General features: G+C 51.4%; 1 protein-coding gene across 2 annotated transcripts in view; it reads left to right on the top strand.

Moving 5' to 3' along the window:
• The window catches only part of DDX31 (DEAD-box helicase 31), a 73,484-nt gene extending 55,073 nt beyond the window's left edge, over positions 1-18,411 (top strand). The window contains exon 20 of one of the 2 annotated variants that reach the window (XM_019971056.2): positions 17,728-18,411. In XM_019971056.2, the coding sequence (XP_019826615.2) occupies positions 17,728-17,917 (190 nt within the window). In that variant the 3' untranslated portion in view covers positions 17,918-18,411. Of the gene's footprint in view, positions 1-16,824; positions 17,063-17,727 lie in introns of those variants that run through there. The other variant, XM_070799507.1, reaches the window with a different exon arrangement.
• The last annotated feature ends 1,399 nt before the right edge of the window (positions 18,412-19,810 follow it).

Genomic DNA, 19,810 nt, shown 5'->3' with positions numbered 1-19,810 from the left:
GGTTACCTGATTTTAGTTCCCATTTTGAAATTTTTAAGATGCTTGGTCTTTTCTCTTATACCGACCCTTGTCATATAGGACCACACCCCAGTACTTCTGCAAGGCAGGTGTTTCTCCGCACCCCCTTCTCTGATGCCTGGAGGAGATGGAGACACGTCCAGCTCTGCTTTCTTCCAGGCGGTTTTGAGGTGCAGAGCATTGCCTGCTGCCACACATGGCCTGTCCTGGCCGGGGTTGTGGCCAGAGACCCCTCTGCTGGAGCCGGGTCCTCCCAGAGGGAAAGGGTGCCCCAGCTCCTTCCAGATTTGGGGTGCCTTGAACCAGAGTTAGCTTCCTGCCCTTGGGTTTGGGGTAGCTGACGTCTGTACGTGGTAACTGACTTTTAAGAATGTGACAAAACCCTGAGGCTCACAGTCAGATCTGGAGTGACTGCCTAGTGGTCTGGAAGCCTGACCGTCGTGTCACCGTCTCTAAAATGCTGACACTTGAAGAGGTAAGAATCGTGCTGCCAGGTGATGACTGGTAAGAAACTTGTATCATGTATCCCACTTCCTGCAGGTCAGTGTGACCCCAGCAGTTCACTGTTGCGGCCGAGGTGCCTCCTCTGCCGGGGTGTGCCGACCTCGCTCCGGGAGCACAGGGCGGGGGGCCGGGGCTCGGCGCTGGCATTGTCCTCACCTTGCGAAGCCACCAGGGAGCGCGCCAGCCGCTGCCTCCCGCCCCCGCTGACCCGCGCTGGCAGATGGGCACCAGGACGAGTGTCCCCCTGTGAGCAGGGGATTTAACAGGGCTTTATTTAGGGAAGAATGGGCTGATTAGCCGATAAAGAGCATGTAAGATGGTATGGGGCAGCCTTTGATGTCTGGCTGGCGCAGCAGGGAGCCAGGCGCTGAGTGACAGCAGTGTGTCACAGGATTACTCCGCCCGGGACAATGCCGCGCTCTCTTCCTGCCATGTCGCCGCCCTGTTACAGCCGCTTGCCCGTTGTTATGCCCGTCTTTTGAAGGCATTTCTTCCCTCACTCCTTGCACCCTCCCGCCCCACCCCTGCCTCGCCAAGGCAGACGGGCCCTCAAGGATACAGTAAGGTACTTTTTCTTATTGGGGCGGGGGGAATCTTGTTGCTCCTGGAGGAAGAATGGCCGGGCAGCTAATCTGCTCATGGACCGTGTCATCGTGGCCAGGGAGGCGGCAGAGAGACCTGACAAATTCTCCACACCTCAGGCAGCGCTCGAGCCAGTGCCAGTTGCTGCTCTTTGAGGACGGGAAAGAAAAGTCCATTAAACCCCGCACGAGTGTGGAGAGTTATGCCATGGCCACAATAATCGTTCCAAGCTGAGGCGTCTCCTCTGAAATCCATCTGTCAGGAAAGAGAACAGCTTCCCTGGGTTTTGTGTGGGTGGATGAAATAATAGTGCTGAATTATCCAAACTGTTCTGCAGTCCATTTTATGGTGTTTACTTCCTCGAGTAATTGTGTCAGGCGTAAACCTCTGATAATCTGCAAACCAAATTTATGAGACCGTAAGCATAATCCCGACTCACCTGCCATCCCCACCCAGAGTTCACCCAGGTGTTAGCTGGTGAGGCCAGGGCAGGGCACGCGAGGTGATGACCAGGCATTTCCGTGCAGTGACAAGGGGACTTCTGTCTCCTCTACATGCCTTTATTTCAGAAAAAGGAAAGACCGAGCTACCTTCCCCAAATGAGACCTTCCTCAGCAGGCGTGTCTCTGTCTCCCCCTTCAGTCCTCCATTCTGAAAGGGGACAGTAAGCGCCTTCCCCCTGCACACAGAACTCTCGTGACGCCGACACACAGACCTGTCAGACAGCCCCAACCCCAGACACCTGCACACCATGCACGCAGGGTCAGTGCTGCTGGCAAAATACTGAGTGGCCCCTTAGCAACATCCAGCACAGGCAGTGTTTTCTTCTCGTGAAACGTGGTTCTTATTTTAAAGCCATGTATATTCAGCAATTCCTGAAAGGAAACATACCTTCCAAAATCTCCATCTTCCCAGAAGACAGCACTGTCCACCCTGGGAGGGCAGAGTTGTGTTGTTCACCAGGGTGTTTGTCTGCCTTTCTAGGCAGTCATGCGTGTGAGTAGAACCTATCCAGCACCAGTGAGCAGACAGTTCCCTCATCTGTTTGATACTCTGAACAGTGGTTCAGGGACGTGGAAACTCTGAGCCTCAAGGAAGGGCTTGCTGTTACAATGGCAATGTGGAAGGGCACCTCTACTGGTCTTAAACCACCCTGTCTAATTTGGATTATATGCTATAATTGTAAATTTATCAAGACTTTTTCCCAGTCTAGTTTGTAGCTACCTGAGACTGGCCCCACCCCTGGCTTCTACCATCTGGGTCTTTCCCATGTTGCTGTTAATGCATAGATACATCTTTGAATAAATTTTCTCACACCAGCTGAGCTGAGTGTTGCCTGGTGGTACTGATGTGATCAAGCAGGTGAACAATCTACACTTACGGCTCTCTGGATCCAGGTGTGCTCTCAAGGCCCGGCAGGCCGGGACCCACAGTGGAAGGGGGCGTGGGGTGGTCCCCTTTGTCCTGCCCTCACCTCCCGGTCACCATCCCCAGCACCACAGAGCGTATCCTTCACCTCTGTTACTTCCAAAGTTCTACATTTAGTGTGCTCGCTAAATGAGGAAACGTCCTTGGGGGCGGAATCATACTGCCAGACTTTTCTCATCTGTGAAATGCTTTATCACTAAAATTCAAATTAGAGATTGTGCAAACCTTTCCTTCAGTGTCTTATAATCTTGTGGCTACAGTCACCATCCACAGTGACTCTGGAGCCCAAGAAAATAAAATCTGTCATTGTTTCCACTTTTTGCCATCTATTTGCCAAGAAGTGATGGAACCAGATACCATGATCTTAGTTTTTTGAATGTTGAGTTTTAAGCCAACTTTTTTACTCTCCTCTTTCAAGAGGCTCTTTAGTTTGTCTTCACTTTGGCCTTTAGGGTGGTATCATCTGCATATCTGAGGTTGTTGATATTTCTCCCAGCAATCTTAATTCCAGCTTGTGCTTCATCCAGCCTAGCATTTTGCATGATGTACTCTGCATAGAAGTTAAATAAGTAGGGTGACACTGTACAGCCTTGACATACTCGTTTCCCAGTTTTGAACCAGCCCGTTGTTCCATGTCCAGTTCTAACTGCTGCTGCTTAACTGCCATACAGGCTCCTCAGGAGATAGGTAAGGTGGTCTGGTATTCCCATCTCTAAGAATTTTCTACAGTTTGTTGTGATCAACACAAAGGCTTTAATGTAGTCAATGAAGCAGAAGTAGATGTTTTTCTGGAATTCTCTTGGTTTTTCTATAATTCAGTGGATGTTGGCAATTTGATCTCTGGTTCCTCTGCCTTTTCTAAAGTCAATTTGTACATCTGGAAGTTCTCGGTTCACATACTGTTAAAGCCTAGCTTGAAGGATTTTGAGCATTACCTTGCTAGCATGTGAAATGAGTGCATTTGTACAGTAGTTTGAACATTCTTTGGCATTGCCTTTTTTTTTGAAATTGGAATGAAAACTGACCTTTTCCAGTCCTGTGGCCACTGCTGAGTTTTCCAAATTTGTTGGCATATTCAGTGCAGCACTTTAACAGCCTCATCTTTTAGGAGGTGAAATAGCTCAGCTGGAATTCTATCATTTCCATTAGCTTTGTTCATAGTAATGCTTCCTAAGGCCCGTTTGACTTCACACTCCAGGATGTCCGGCTGTAGGTTAGTGCTCACACCATTGTGGTTATCTGGGTCATTAAGATCTTTTTTGTATAGTTCTTCTGTGTATTATTGCCACCTCTTCTTAATCTCACCTGCTTCTGTTAGGTTCATACCATTTCTGCCCTTTATTGTGCACTTCTTTGCATGAAATGTTCCCTCGGTATCTCCAGTTTTCTTGAAGAGCTCTCCAGTCTTTCCCATCCTGTTGTTTCCCTCTATTTCTTTGCACTGTTCACTTACGAAGGCTTCTTGTCTCTCCTTGCTCTTCTCTGAAACTCTGCACTCAGTTGGTATCTTCCCTTTCTCATTTGCCTTTTGCTTCTCTTCTTTTCTCAGCTATTTGTAAGGCCTTCTCAGACAATCACTTTGCCTTCTTGAATTTCTTTTTCTTTGGGATGGTTTTGGTCACTGCCTCCTGTACAGTGTTGCAAACCACCATCCATAATTCTTCAGGCACTCTCTTACCAGATCTAATCCCTTGAATCTATCTATCACCTCCATTGTATAGTCATACACTTTGCTTGTGGTTCAGCTGGTAAAGAATTTGCCCACAATGCGGGAAACCTGGGTTTGATTCCTGGGTTGGGAAGATCCCCTGGAGAAGGGAAAGGCTACCCACTCCAGTATTCTGGCCTGCAGAATTCCATGGACTGCATGGGGTCACAAAGAGTTGGGTACAACTGAGCGACTTTCACTTTCAGTGTATAATCATAAGGAATTTGATTTAGGTCATATCTAAATGGTCTGGTGATTTTCCCTACTCTTTTCAGTTTAAGCCTGAATTTTGCAATAAAGAGCTCATGATATGAGCCACAGTCAGCTGCAGGTCTTGTTTTTGCTGACTGTATGGAGCTTTGCCATCTTCAGTTGTAAAGAATATAATCAGTCTGATTTCAGTATTAGTATTGACCATGTAGTGATGTCCATGTGTAGAGTCAGCTCTTGTGTTGTTAGAAGAGGGTGTTTGCTATGACCGGTGGGTTCTCAGGGCAAAACTCTGTTCGCCTTTGCCCTGCTTCATTCTGTACTCCAAGGCCAAACTTCCCCTCTCTTTTATACATGGCAATGTATAAATTTCAATGCTACTTTCTCAGTTTGTCCCACCCTCTGCTTTGTGTATCTGTTTTATATACAGTAGTGTTATCTGTTTATCCCAAACTCCTAGTTTATCCCTCCCCTACCTTTCTCCTTCAGTAACCGTAATTTTGTTTTCTACCTCTGGGAGTCTTTTTCTGTTTTGTAAGTAAGTTTATTTGTATCATTCTTTAGATTCCACATAAAAGTGGCATCATATGATGTTTTGTCTTTGTCAGACTTACTTCATTTAGTATGATCATCTCTAGATACATCCTTGTTGCTGCAAGTGACATTATTTCATTCTTTTTATGGCTGAGTAATACTCTGTTGTAAATGTACCACGTCTTCTTTATCCGTTCCTCTGTCAGTGGACACTCAGGCTGCTTCCATGTCTTGGCTATTATGGCTAGTGCTGCTGTGAACATTAGGGTCCATGCATCTTTTTGAGTGAGAGTTTCCTCCCATTTTTCACCTTTGCTATGTTCTTCTCTATGATTCTCACTTGTTTAATAACTGTTAATAACCTGCAAGAGTTACCATGTTGGATATACTCTGGTATGAGAAGTTCTTGGGGCTCAGGTGATAAAGACTCTGCCTTGCCCCCGTCAGCCATCTCTCTGCCCTCCTCATTCGTTAAACGCTGATCGTGTTATGCAGTGATGAAGGGTCTGGGTTTTGCACACACGGGCATCTTGGTTGGATCACTTAGCGTTTCTGGGGATCAACCAGGTGATGAGTACAAAGCCTCGACACCATGTCTGGGACTGGACTTGGGAGCACTTGTGGATATGCCGACCGGGATAGGAGTGCTGGTTCTTCCCGCCGGCCTTCCTGACACTTAATTGTCTGTGGACCAGAAAGCATGAATGTGCCATTCACTGCCAGCCTTTTAGCACCTTGAACTTTGCTTATCAGGAAGCACCTTGAACACACGAGCTGGTGCCTCCAAGACAAACATGAAGACGCTGCAGCTGCATCTCCCTGCAAAGCGATATTCTCATCATTAGGGGCAGCTTGCCTGCCAGTTTTTATGTGGCATTTACAACCTTCCTAATATCACTTAATTAGCTGAAGGCAGTCCTGGAATTTTGCCCACCGTGAGATTTCTCTCCATTTCGTGGAGCCAGTCGTCATCCTGCCAGAAGACAGATCGGCCAGACGTGAGTGCAGAGGCTGGAGCAAGCCCCTGAACACTGAAAGTCAGTGTTTAATTAAACGTCAATAAAGCTGGTCAATACTGCAGCATTTCCGAAGAAAGGACGGTCAAATAGGTCAGGGAAACACTTTAGACGCGAAGGACCTAAACTCAGTCTTCAAGTGAGGCAGGGTGTGGAGAGACTACGGAAAGGGAAAGAGAGCCAAGTACAGCGCGTGTGCATACGTTTCCTTAGGCAGGCATACGTGTGTACATGTGTGCACATGTGCAGGACACGCATCTTTGTGAAGGCTGAGACACAAAGGAACAAAGAGAATTAAAAGTGGGCATCCCTGGTGGCCCAGTGGTGGAGAATCCACAACAAAGGAAACACAGGTTGGATCCTTGATCTGGGAGGATCCCCCAAGCCGTACTGAGGAGCAGCTGTGCCCACGTGCCACCCCTGCAGAGCTGCCTCCAGCCATGGAGCCCAACCGCTAGAGCTCCTGAACCTCACAGCCGAGGGCGCACGCTCCAAGAGGGGCCACCACACCGCAGCTGGAGAGTGGCCCCCGCTCGCTGCAACTAGAGAAGGGAAAGCCCCAGCAGCAGCGAAGACTCAGCATACCCAAAACAAAAATGAGTGAATGAATGAATAAACAAAAACCAATGACCAGAGTAAGTTTGGAGACATTTAACAGACTGACCAGAGCTAAGAGTTGACAACAGCAAACAGTAGAAAATGTGAACTAAAGCAAAACCAAATTATGGAGAGTCTTGAAAGTCAGGCAGTGGAATGCAGGCTTGATTTGGAAAGAAGTGGAAAGTTCCTGGAGGTTTTCAAATCCGGTTGCAGCAATACTGTGTGGTCCCCAAGATTACGAAGCCCAAAGCAAGGGGGTTGGGTAACTACCATCTAAAAATGATGAGGACAGTTTAAACAAACATCCCATAGCTTAACTTCTACACTGATACTAATAACTTCTAGCCACTGATGTGTATACTATCCTCCTTAAATTCTTCATTAATTACGTGTAACAGAGATTCTCCACAATGGTTTATAAAGGACGCATGGGGTGTCTCTCCGCCCCCAATCTCAGGGCAGTGTTGTGCTCTGCCGACCCATCTCCTGGCCCCTCTGGCCTCCTGGTGATGATCCGTCTCTTCCCTTAGCTCCCCAGCCCTCACCTCATGAATCCCCAAAACTGCACTTCTGGAACAGTCCGCTGCTGAGTCTCCTGCAGCCACTGTGCTCCCTGCTGACTGGCGCTCCCCTCACCCATCAGGCCCTTGCTCCCTCCAGTGTTTCGGTGAGGTCTCCTTACTCTCGTGATGAGAACACACCCCTGCTCCCTCATACTCCTGTTGGGCCTTTGCCCAGCGTGCTGCAGGCCTGGGCCTCTCCCCTCTCCTCTTTGTCTTCGGGCCCTTGTCCCTCCTGCAGGGAAGCCTTCTCTGGCCTGCCTGGGCAGACACCTCACCATCCCTCAACACACACTGCCATCGCCACAGCCCTCCACTGTCTGTGGTGTCTGCGTGTGTGGGTGCAGTCTGCTCCTCCTCTGCCTCCATGTAGCTCAGGGTGGAAACTCTGTCTGGTTTTTCTTATCACAGCCCCAGCACTGACCTGGCACATAGTAGGCGCTCAGGAAGTGTTTTCGAATAGATGGCTGGAACCTCAAAGCCTGCCGTCATCCTGAGAGGAAGACAAAGGGAAAGAGAAGAGAGGAATTGTTGTGGCATGGGAACCAGTCCGATGCCTCTTAATTGTTTCATGAGCCCAGCAAACAGCAAATCCTGCTTTTTGGAGCCCCGACCGCTCCTCGGCTAGTCCGTCCTGAGAACAAGCACACGGTCACTTTCCTCGTAGCGTGAAGCAGTCCCGCGGAGGACCACGCCTCTGGCCCTATTTGCCCGGTGTTGCGGTGTAAGAGGCATGGGGACTGACCTGCAGAACGTGGAGACGAGGGGGTTTGCAGTGGGGGCCTCCACCGGCCTGGACAAGACCAGAGCAGATGCCCTGTGGAGGGTCAGTTCGCTGGACCTTAGCCTGAAGGAAATGTGGAATCCTGAAGAGTAAGATGGAAGTGGCGCTGAACTTGACTGTCAAACCTGGAACATCTAGACCACGTCAGTCCCTGGGAACCGGAAGAGTGTGTCCTCAACAGGTGATGGGGTATCCTCAAGACAGGAGGGCAGTGAGGAGCTCGCCACATGAACCTGTGGTTTAAAGATGAATTAGGATTAAGATTTTATTTTCTTGGGCTCCAGAATCACTGTGGACGGTGACCACAGCCATGGAATTAAAAGACATTTGTTTCTTGGAAGGAAAGCTATCACAAACATAGACAGCATATCAAAAAGTAGAGACATTATTTTGCTGACAAAGGTTTGTACAGTCAAAGCTATGATTTTTCCAATCCAGTGGTCACGTATGGGTATGAGAGTTGGACCATAAAGAAGGCTGAGCGCCAAAGAATTGATGCTTTCAAATTGTGATGCTAGAGAAGAGTTGAGAGTCCCTTGGATAGCAAGGAGATCAAATTAGTCAATCCTAAAGGAAATCAACCCTGAATATTCATTTGAAGGATTGGTGCTGAAGCTGAAGTTTTAGTGTTTTGGCCACCTGATGCCAAGACGCGACTCACTGGAAAAGCCCCTGATGCTGGGAAAGATTGAGGGCAGGAGGAGGAGAGGGTGCAGAGGATGATATGATTGGATAGCATCACCAAGTCAGTGAACCTGAATTTGAGCAAACTTTGGGAGATAGTAAAGGACAGGGAAGCCTGGTGTGCTGCAGTCCATGGGGATTCAGAGTCGGGCATGACTTAGTGACTCAACAACAAGGATTAAAAGAGAATTTTCACCTAGAACCTGGGTAAGCTGCACAGGGTGTAGACAAGAGTATATTCTCCCAGCTTCTCTGTCAAGGGCAGCCTTGAAGCCTACACTGGATTGTCTCTCTGGGACAATTGTACGAAGAAGAAGCGTCCAGACCGGGACATGGGGCAGGACCAGTGCCGTGGTCGGTGACTGGGTCTCTTATGAGACCCAGGCGGAGAACCCTGGTACACCGTGGTTGCTCAGGGATGATGTGTTTATTGGGTCCCCAGTCATGTTCACAGGCAGCCCTGGCAGGCTGAGCCTGGCAGGCAGGGCTCTGCGGAGAGCTGGCCCTCCTGCTCTCGGCACCCTGCTGCAGCCGTCGGTCACTCCCTGCCCTCTGCCGCAGCCGAGCTCCACGTGATGACAGCTCTGCACGTGCGCCCCTTTGCATCTGGCCCTTGCTTCTACCCCTGTTTTTTTCCTACCTGACACCGTGCAATTACCAGCTCTCTGCCTCCTCATGGAGCACACGCCCCCTCATCCCCACCCGGCTAATGAGGCGATTAGAGGGATTTCACGGTGACCCTGCGCTTCCTCCACACCTGGGTCACCTGCAGACAGCGGGAACCATGGGCACACTTTCAGGCAAGCAGTCTGGACTGACAACAGAGCAGGAACCCAGACAGCCTCTCCCGGGAGGCTGCTGGGACGGCCACATTCACCGTTGGAGCCTTCCTGGTGCAGCAATCAGGAGATGTGGCCGGCCCAGCATGCATCAGCAGATGCCAGACGAGCCCTCGTGCAGCAGAAGACACAGCCCTCCATCGCCTTGTCCTGGCTTGAGGCTCCCCTAGTAAAGACTGACGGAGAAGTCAGGAGGGAGCACGCCGGTCCCCCGGTTCTCCACGTGCTGCTCACACAGCTTCCATTCCCCTGAAGGCGACCACTCCCCTCCTCTCACCTGTCCCCACGTTCCTCGGGCTCCTTCCCGTCACCGGCCCTCCACGTCCTCTCTGCTTTTATGACCCAGAACCTTCCGTCTGGTTAGGGCCCACACGAAATGCCTCCAGGTCTTCTTCAGAGGCGATCTGTCTGCACTGTGGTCCTAAGGTTCTGGCAGCAGTCTGAAGTATGGAGGGATGTCTTACCCACTGAACAGCCCAGGACGGGGACGCGGTTTGAGAACCAACATCCCGGGGTGTGGTGTGTGGCTCTTTGCCTGTGGGTTTTCTGTTCTTTGCTGGTGGCGGCAGCATCTCTCCCAAGGGTACACGTGTGCCCTGGGCTGTGTAGAGTCCGTGTGTGTGGTCTTGGAGACGTCACGTGGCCCCGAGTCTGGGCGACCCCAGAGCCTGCGCACCTTGCTTTGCTGCCTTGCGTGCACGCTCAAGATGCTTCTGGCTTCTGGAGTCAGTACTGGGCTGAGTAACCGGTAGATGGATTCTGTGAAGGGTGTTTTTTTCCACGTGAACAGATAATTCTCTGTGTAACAAGAGAAGCAGACTTAGAGCGGGAGGTGTTTCGGTGCCTAGGTGGAAGGATTTGATTTGAAGCCAGCAGAGCAGCAAACCTTCCTGGAGTGGGCTGGAGAAGCTTTCTGCTCCTGAGACATATCTTTGAGAAGAGACAGCTATGGGCAAGATGTGGGTCCGACTTTTTCTCTCATTTCCTTCCCAGTCTAGGCAGAGGGTGCAGGGGAAAGGGGCTGGGCTTGGATGATCAGGTCGTGTGAAGCGTGGGGAGAGAAGACAGACACGCAGCACCCAGCGGGGCTTGGAGTCGTTGTCCAGTACACGTGTTCCCTTCTCCCTGCCCTCTTCTCTCCGAGTCTGTGAACAAACAGCACAGGCTTCACAGATGCGTCCTGAACGTTCCTGCCGCCTGCGCCCTGTGCCGTTGGTCACAGTGCTCCTTGGTATTCCATAAGGCTGTGTTTCCAGCTCCTGGTGGAGGTAGGGTGCTCACAGCCTCCAGGGTGGACCCTCCTCACTAGTTGGGGCTCCTGAAATAAGCCCAAAGTGACCATTTTCATCTTCTAGCCTTTAGTCTCTGAGATTGAAATGCCGAATGTGCGTGATTTACAAACAGAACAATACAGGGTGTTGTTCTCGTTGATCAAAGCCGCCCCGGGTCACGTGACAGCGCGTGAGGTGTCTGATGACGCCCCTCGTCTGCTGTCTCCTAGCTGCTGATAATAATAATAGTCAACGCTTTCCGAGTGCCTTCGCGATAGGTTCTCTGATACTCGCTTTGATTCGTTGGTTCGTTTCATCCTTTGAGAGTGAGCAGACTGGCACTGGGAGAACTAGGTGCCTTGAAACTCAGAGAGCAGGTTGCACGGGCATTGCAGGGCGGCGCTGGGTCCTCCCCCACCCAAAGTGGCTCTGCTCTGGCAGCCGGGCCCAAGCCGCACTGCCTCGGCACCTCCAGCTGCCCCACGTCCAGCCCGGCATCTGGGTGGCTTTTCTCTCCACCCAGGTTCTTTTCAAAACTGGCTCATCCAGCTGCCTAAACATGCAGTAGAGACCGGCTGGCCCAGAGAGGAGGGCGGCCACATCTGTCACTGCAGCCACTGGTGACAGCAGGGGTCACGGCTGCCACCCACGTGGCACTCAGCCCCAGCCGGACTCCCGTAGAGCCATGGGTCTGCTCCTGTGGTCCTCCGTGTCCTCAGGTGCTGTCCCTCCCCAGTGTGGGGCAGGGTAGGGACTCACACCCAGGCCTCCTGGCATCACACTGTAGCTTCTCCCATCCTTGGCATCAGGTCCGCCCCGCGGTTCAGGTGGAAACTCCTGGCAGCCTATCCCCTGCCCGTGTGCAGGTATGACGATCCAGACCACCCGCCTTCTCTGACCCACCAGCAAGCCCTCCAGTGGCCCCAGTCCAGGGTCACCTTTCAGTGAGCCCATCCTTCCGGCCTGCTGAGGTGTTGTGGGTGTCCTGCCGTCCGTTGTGTTAGCTGTCCCTGCTGGCTTCTGGTCTGCAGGTGTGATAAACACGCCTTGTAGTGTCATGCAAGTCACCGATAATAGTGTCGCGCAGGACAGGCCCAGAGGGACTGGTGCCGGAATCCTGCCCCGAGCTCATCCGTCTCAGTCAGTATTCACAGGATGCAGTCACACCAGTTCCAAAAACTTCATCGTTTCCATGTCCAGCCTGTGTTTCTCCATCTTGACAGTTTCACAGAGAATTAGGCTTTATAAAGTGTTCTTCATTTTCCCTTCACACAACCCCTGCCTCACCCCGTAGAGGCCTTTCCTGACGTGGAAGGAGTCTCAGCTTGGAGGAAGCTGCCGACTCTGGAGGGCCGTCAGGGGAGGGCACGCTGGACCATCAGAGTCCTCGGCTTACATCTTGTTGGGGCCCGTGGAAGGTTTCTGGCACTTAGGTAACCCTGAAGCTCCACGCACTTCTGGGGTTCTCACTCAGGGTGTCGCTCTCAGACCCCGGCCATCTCGGCATTGCTTCTGTCCCCTTTCCAGCACGGCTCCTCTCCAGGCGGCAGGGCGGGCCGGCATCTCCCTACTGATCACCTGGGACCTGCACGGCCTGACACCCGCCCGCGCCCGGCTCCTCACAGGGGGCTGGCGCTCAGGGGTGAGGCCAAGACCCACTTTTCCTCCATTTCTGTGTCCACGAGTCACTCAGGCACTTTGCTGGGATAGCTCGCACCAGCCTAACAGGGCTCACCTGGAATGCAGTGTCTTCTGGGGCCCTGGAGTTTTACAGATGCTCGAGTTGGTTTGATCCTAAGATGCTGCAGAGAAGGCATCCTTAAGACAGGCTGCCCACCAGTGCCTGTCTCTGCCGAAACATAAACTGGGGTTAAAGAGCCTGATGCACTTCCTTCCCTTCCATGGCTGTCAGAGGTCTGACAGCCTGTGTCCCTTCAGTGCGCTGACCTTCTCGTCCACACTAGCGGGTTCTGTACCTGAACGACTGTGTTGCACATGGAGGACTGCCTGTCACCTTCTCCCTGGAGTTATCAGTCACTCTCGCTGTCACCCGAGAGCCACCTAAACCCCCTCAGATTCAGGGCCTTTCTTCATCTGCAAGGGTTGGGGCCAGGCAGGAGGGTGCAAACCTGGAGGTGGCCTCAAGCCATCTTCTCAGTGGCTATGATTTGACTTACTTTCGTATTTAAATTTGCTGAACACCCCCATAGTTCGTATTTGCTTGTGTGTTAGTATGTTTGGTGGACCTACTACCCGGCCAGTTTGGCATCATCAGCATCACCATTATCACATACTCACTAAATATGGTCAGCAGAGAGTGTTCTGAGAGTCTGAAGGAATGTTCTAGAGGGAGATTTCAAGACCATGGGGGAAAGAGTTCTTATTTAGTGACTGGGGTAACTGGATAACTCTTGGGAAGAAAAGGTTGAATTTGCCACATCCTACCATGCTGCTGGTGCTGCTAAGTTGCTTCAGTCGTGTCCGACTGTGCGACCCCATAGACGGCAGCCTACCAGGCTCCCCCGTCCCTGGGATTCTCCAGGCAAGAACACTGGAATGGGTTGCCATTTCCTTCTCCAATGCATGAAAGTGAAAGTGAAGTCGTGCAGTCATATCCGACTCTTAGTGACCCCATGGACTGCAGCCTACCAGGCTCCTCCGCCCGTGGGATTTTCCAGGCAAGAGTACTGGAGTGGGGTGCCATTGCCTTCTCCCATCCTACCATAAACCAAAATAAAATCTAGATAGAATTAAAGCAGTAGCAGGCTCAAAGAAAATTGTTGTTGTTCAGTTGCTAAGTTGTGTCTGACTCTTTAAGACCCCGTGGACTGCAGCACACCAGGCTTCCCTGTCTATTACCAACTCCTGAAGTTTGTTCAAACTCATGTCCATTGAGTCAATGATGCCATCCCACCATCTCATTCTCTGTCACCCCTTCTCCTTTTGCCTTCAGTCTTTGCCAGCGTCAGGGTCTTTTCCAGTGAGTGAGTCAGGTCTTCACATCAAGTGGCCAAAGTATTGAAACTTCAGCATCAGTCCTTCCAATGAATACTCAGGGTTGATTTCCTTTGGGATTGACTAGTTTGCTTTCCTTTCAAGAAACACAGTATACTTGAATATTTTAAAAAGCTGGAATGAGGAAGACTTTTCTAAGCATGATCCTAAAGCTGTAAAATGTAAAATATTGAGAGACTAGACAATATATAAAAATGCATCTGTTATCCTCTGATACAATTTACAGTTCTGTCCTGCAAAAGCATGCCACGTGTTAGACTGACTTTTTATCTAGGATGGTTGTCTCTGAATTTATTGGTGACGTTGGGAGAAGGTGCTGAGAGCTCTCCTTTTCAGTGGTCATCCTTGCAGGCGTATTGATTTCCTAATTAGGCTGGATTTCACCTCATTGGCAGTGGAAGTGGCATCTGCCTGTCCTGCTGGGTAATCCAGCCTAGTAACGGAGGGGGGGTTATCCAGCCTTCACTACAAGGGAGTTCCCTGTGGTTAGATAAACTGATCTGTTGCTTGGTAACTACGGGATTACTCTGGTGGATGCTCAGGACGCCCACTTGAGAGGGGCTTGGGTATTTGAAGGGCAAGGAGGGCAAGAAAGTTGGCAAGTTTCTGGGAGAACTGCAGCTTGGCAGGAGAAGGAGCCGAGGCCCCACGCACCCGTCGTTTCATCTTCCCATCTGTACTTCACCCGTTCGGGTGCTGGGCCCCAGAACAAAGGAAAAGCAGGCGGCTCCTGTCAGGGTGTCTCCTGACAGCAGGGGGAACCCGTACAGGACCGACCCCGAGGCCCTTCCTCCTGCAGAAGAGGTCCAAGCCTGGAAGGCAGGACCCCCTGTTTGCTCTCTGGACTGTCACTCAAGAGCTGGAGTTTGGGTCTCAAGTCGGAAGAATAGTGATTAAAGTAAAATCATAAGGAATCCTAAAATAGCTAGGAAATGTTGAGATCATAACCTCAAGACAAGCACATCCCGCTTTCTGCCAGCATCTTCTGCCTCAGTCAGGGTAGACTCGGAGACCCTGAGAAATGTTCCTGATCAAGGCACCGCCTGCCCACCAGGGGTCACCCTCCAGAGCCCCAGGCCTGGATCAAGGGCAGGAGCCACGCCCGAGAGGTCACCTTCCCAGCCCAGGCCTGGCTGAGCTTGTCAGCCCGGAAGGACCGGTCTCCCATGACTCAGAGGCAGACTGAGGGGGGCCCGGGGGGCGGCGTGTGTGTGCAGTTACGCATCACACTCTGTGTGCGTGTATACACTGGTACATCGCACGGGCGCGTGTGCGTGCAGTTATGTGTCATGGTGTGTGTACAGTTATGCATCACACTCTGTGTGCATGTATACACTGGTACATCGCACACGCATGTGTGTGTACAGTCATGCATCAGTGTGTGTATGTGTGTATACACTGGTATATTGCACGTGTGTGTGTACAGTCATGCGTCACACTGTGTGTGTATGTGTGTATACGCTGGTACATTGCACGCGTGCGTGTGTGTACAGCTATGAATCACTGTGTGTGTGCGTGCATGCACGCACTGGTGCATCACGCGCCTCGGCATGGCCTCTGATGCCAGGTCTGGAGCCCAGCGGCTGGAGCGCAGGTGGCTGCTGAGCACCCGGGCTGGAAGCAGGCCGCATCCTTGCTCTGTGCCCCGCACTGCCGGCAATTAGCGTATCAGTCCCCAGTAAGATGCTGGTTATTTATGTTGCCTTAACAGTGGCAGGAGCCAGCGTCGGAGTGGTAGCGCTTAGGCTGCTGGGAGGATATTTTGACTGAAATTTTGCATATTTTGAAACTTGGGTTGTTACATTTAAAATTATACACGATGTGAATACCTGGCTTCAAACAAGAGGGGAGAAAAAGCATTCCTTCCTGTCAGAACCTTTCCAGTCTGTCTGTCATGTCACCCGACTAAAAATAAACCGCACACCCGGGAACTGGCAGCATTCCGTTTGGAACACGCTGGGCGCGTTCAGCTGTAGGCCCATCTCCCGCTGCGTGCCACCCGCACGTGAGCCCCAAGCGTGGACGGACCTCCACCGGGGCCCCGGGGGTTAGAGCCACTGCCCATCTTAAAGGGAGAGCCCTGCGCTGACATCAACCCCAGCGTTGGTCCCAGCTCCCCTGCGGCCTAGCCGGAGTCTCTTGGCCTCTCTGGACTTGAGCTGCCCTGGGTTAACTGTGGTTGTCTGCAGCCCATGTGCCAGCCACCAGCCAGCACTCCATATGTCTTATTCTCTTTCACCTTCACAAAGCTTGTGAACTACATTTCAAGGATAGTCCCCATTTTTCAGATGCGGAGGCTCGAGGCCCCCGTCAACGTCATTCAGCTAGTGAGTGACAGAGCAGGGTTCCAGGCCCGGTCCCCCCTTCACGCTGCAGCTCTCCCCTCCCAGCTCCCCCTGTCCTCCAGCCTCCGCCAGCATTGCCCCACTGAAACATCCCTGTGAGTCGTGAAGGCCTCCTCCATGTCAAATCGCGGTGGTTTGTCATCCTTGATCCCGCTGGGCCCTCCTGTTCCGCCTGGTGGTTCCATCTGGGACCGGCTGGTGGGAAGAGCTCAGGCTTGTGTCCATGGCCCATGTTTGCGTCTGGCTTACGCTCTTGGGAGGTGGATGGTCTTGGGGCAGTACTTCCCCTCCTCCGGCCTCAGTTTCCTCGTCTGTAATCTGAGATGGTGACCAAGCCTGCCTCGTGGAGTGACAGTCCTCCCCCGCGCCAGCTCTGACCTCCTCACCACGCCCTGTCCTGCACTGCACACACGTGTTACTGCAGACGCCTGACCCTTAACCACAGGGTACTGTCAGCCCCGGCCTCGGCTTCGAGTCTTCTTCCCCGCACAGGTTGGCTTTGCATTTTTCCCCGTTTGTGACTGGCATGGATTGAAACCCCCCACCCCCCATCACGTGCACCCCACCCTCTGCAGTGTGAGTGTAAAGGGAGACGGTAGCTTTAACCTAGTTACAGACTTCCTGATCACTTTACTGGCACAGTATTAGTCTCGTAGTTAATTCCTGGGCTTTGAAGGAGTTCTGTTGTATTTATTTTCAGTCTGACGTATCCTCTGATTTTTACAGCAAAGGGAATGCTGTCGAAGCCTTCTTTTAGAGCCCAAGCTGGTGCCACCTCAGGGTTGAAGGCACCGTGGGCACAGCAAGACGGATCCTCTGGTGACGACCCTGTTGTTTTGGATAAAATCTTGTCTTAAGAAGCATTATTTTACTCTTCAGTTTTCATAATCGTTTTTTCTGTGTACGATTGAACTTCTACAAATTTCCCCCTCTGATCTTCCGATCAAATAAACGATGAAGCGGCTGCCTTTTGAAACCAGTTACTAGGATTCACCATCTGACATTGATTTTCAGGCTTTGGCATTTTCCATGCGGGTTGGGTCCATCCCTGGTGCAGATGCCGCGCCGCCGTCTGCCCAGGCACACCTGGGTGTGGGACTTTTAGGGTCAGAAATGATTTATTATTACTAGAGGCTCTTCAGTCAGGGAAGAGGTGTCGGTGGCAGCCACCGCAGCCCCCACCAGCCTCCCAGCCGGGTCCCCAGGAGGCAGCCAAGGGCAGGGGGTTCCCAGGCACTGGCGTGCAGAGTGTTGTGAGTTTCAGGGTGGGTTTCCCCCCATCCCTTGGCAAACTGCTGTATCATACACCTCATTTGCCATCAGAGTATGAGTGTGTTTCATTCTTTTCTTTCCGTGAAAACAACACAGAACAAAGCCTCACTTTTAAAAATGCCATGATATTTTGCCACCGTTATGAAAATCTGTCAGCAGCGTATCTAATCTTGCGGTGCATAGAATATCAAAACAAGCGCTATTGAAGGGATTGTACTTCTGTTAATACAAAAATGTCAGTTCCGCACTCTCGGAACCAGCTGCCATCCGCCTCTTCCCAAATGAAGAAGGAAAAAAGAAATAATAATAAAGTTTCCTTTCTCCCCCCGCCCCCACCCCACTATCACTGCTCCTCAGGCCTGACCTTCAGAGGAAGAAGACCCAGAGTAAGCAGCGCCTGGCTGAAATCTTGCGTTCCGAATATGCCAGCGGGATGGAGACTGGCGGCACCAAGGTCAGAAAGCAGAACACGCGCGCGGGGCCGGCCAGCCAGCCCCGCGGCGCCGCCCGCACCCCGGGCCCAGCCTCGGCCGAGGGAACAGATTAAACACCCCCCTCCCTCCCGCCCCCAGGCCTCCCGGAAAGTATGTTAACCTCTGCCTGCACAGGACAGGGCCTCCGGGTGGACCCTGGAGTGGGCGTCCTGTTCTCATCAGGAACCCCGTGAGAGCTGAGGGTGCCACCGCCACCCCCTGCAGACCCCTGTCCCTGCGGGGGCAGGGGTCAACAGAGGGTGGATTACCTGATTACCCTGCCTTGTTTAAGACCCCTCTCAGATGTATTCCATCACTGCCCGTAGATCACATGAGCACTTAATCACTTAATATAAATCCTGACGTCCTGCGGCACCCACCCGGAGGGGATCCTGCCTGGTGATGCCGTTCTGAAGAAGTTTCACCATTCACTTTAAGCTGCCCTCTACACGTATGTTAGCCTGAATTTTGTAAAACAGGATTTTAAAAACTGGAATTGGTAAAGAGAAAAGACTATCAGATCCTTTTCTTGATGTATACAAATGCTTTATTAAAAAGGACCAAATGAGCTTTTGGTGTGGGTCACAAATGCCTCCGGGTCTCAGTTCCCGAGTATGCAAGCGGCTCTGAGCGCCCACGTCACACTCACCTGCGATGCTCTGTCCTTCTTGTCATGGGGAAAACGTACTTTCTTAGGACTAATTGATTTACTGTTGCCTTTTTCTAGTTTGCCTTTGAAATCAAAAGGCACCGCTGCCTGAGCATTCTCTTCCGTCTTGTGCTCCAGAAAGGCTCGGGGTCTGTACTGCGGCCCAGGCCACAGCTGCCCCTCCCCCGTTGTGTTTTCTGGGAGGTCTGAAGGAGAACCCCCCGGGGCGTATTGATTTCCCAATAAATGTAAGATTTGGGCAGGGTAACTCCAGTGGCCCAGGAGAGGGGGAGCAGAGCCTCCTGGCCCTCCTGTCCTCGGGCAATGCTCTCTCCACCTCTCCTCTTGTTCTCAGCCCCCATTCTCTGAAGTTACTAGCACGAGTGTGGAGGCCCCCTTAACGCCTCCAGAGCCACGTGAGCTCAAGGGCCCAGCGAGGATGGTGAGCGTTACACAGGCAAGCGGTCTGCGGGGGCCATGGGGAGCCGGGAGGCCTCCTGGCCTCCATCCCTCAGGTGTAAGGTGAACATGGGTGGACATCCCACCAGAAGGGACGTGTCCTGAAGGTGAGGGTGAGTCTCATAAGCCCTGGCCCACCAGTGCAGGGAAAATGTGGCCTCAGAGACTTGGCTGTCACATCGGAATTAATAGGGATCTTTGGTGAAATCTGTAACAATGATAATAAATAAATACACCTGCAGCACACGCCATACTGACTCTGGGTAAGTCTGCCACCTACTTTTGGTTTCCATATGTGAGAGTCCACAAGATTGGGATGAGAAAAGAGGGGATCAAACTTTGTCAACAAAACCCAGCTGTCAGAGGGTTAATGCCAGTGATCTGGAATGATCAAAGAGAAACCCTGCTTTCCCTACCTCCCCCCACGAAAAATACTCTTTCTATGAAAGGAGGAATCTGCCCTGGGAGCGGGCAGAAGTGCCAGGACCCTGCAAAGCATTTAAGTGACTGTAATTCTGAGATCTAGACTTCCTCTTCATGTGCTGAGACTTAAGTGAAGGTTTCTTGCCATGGATGCTGTCTGGGCCTGTTTCTAAGTAGAATCAATACATTACCCCCAGTTAATAAAGAAACATGGATTTAGCAGCTTTAAGGTTAATATTATCTAAATTTAAATAACCTTAAAATAAATCTCTTTCTCTCTTATTATGGCTCTTGACAGATTATACATTTCAGGCATCAATTAGGGAAAGCTTTAGCCTAATTCCACTGTACATATCCTAATTTTGTGTGTATTTCTAATCTTGCTTCTTTTTCTAATTTTCCAAACTTACCTCTTTCTCTGTCTCATAAACCTGAT

This window comes from Bos indicus, chromosome 11 (assembly GCF_029378745.1).
Source record: "Bos indicus isolate NIAB-ARS_2022 breed Sahiwal x Tharparkar chromosome 11, NIAB-ARS_B.indTharparkar_mat_pri_1.0, whole genome shotgun sequence".
In the NCBI taxonomy this organism is placed as follows: domain Eukaryota; kingdom Metazoa; phylum Chordata; class Mammalia; order Artiodactyla; family Bovidae; genus Bos; species Bos indicus.
This window is presented reverse-complemented; position numbering and strand designations above follow the sequence as displayed.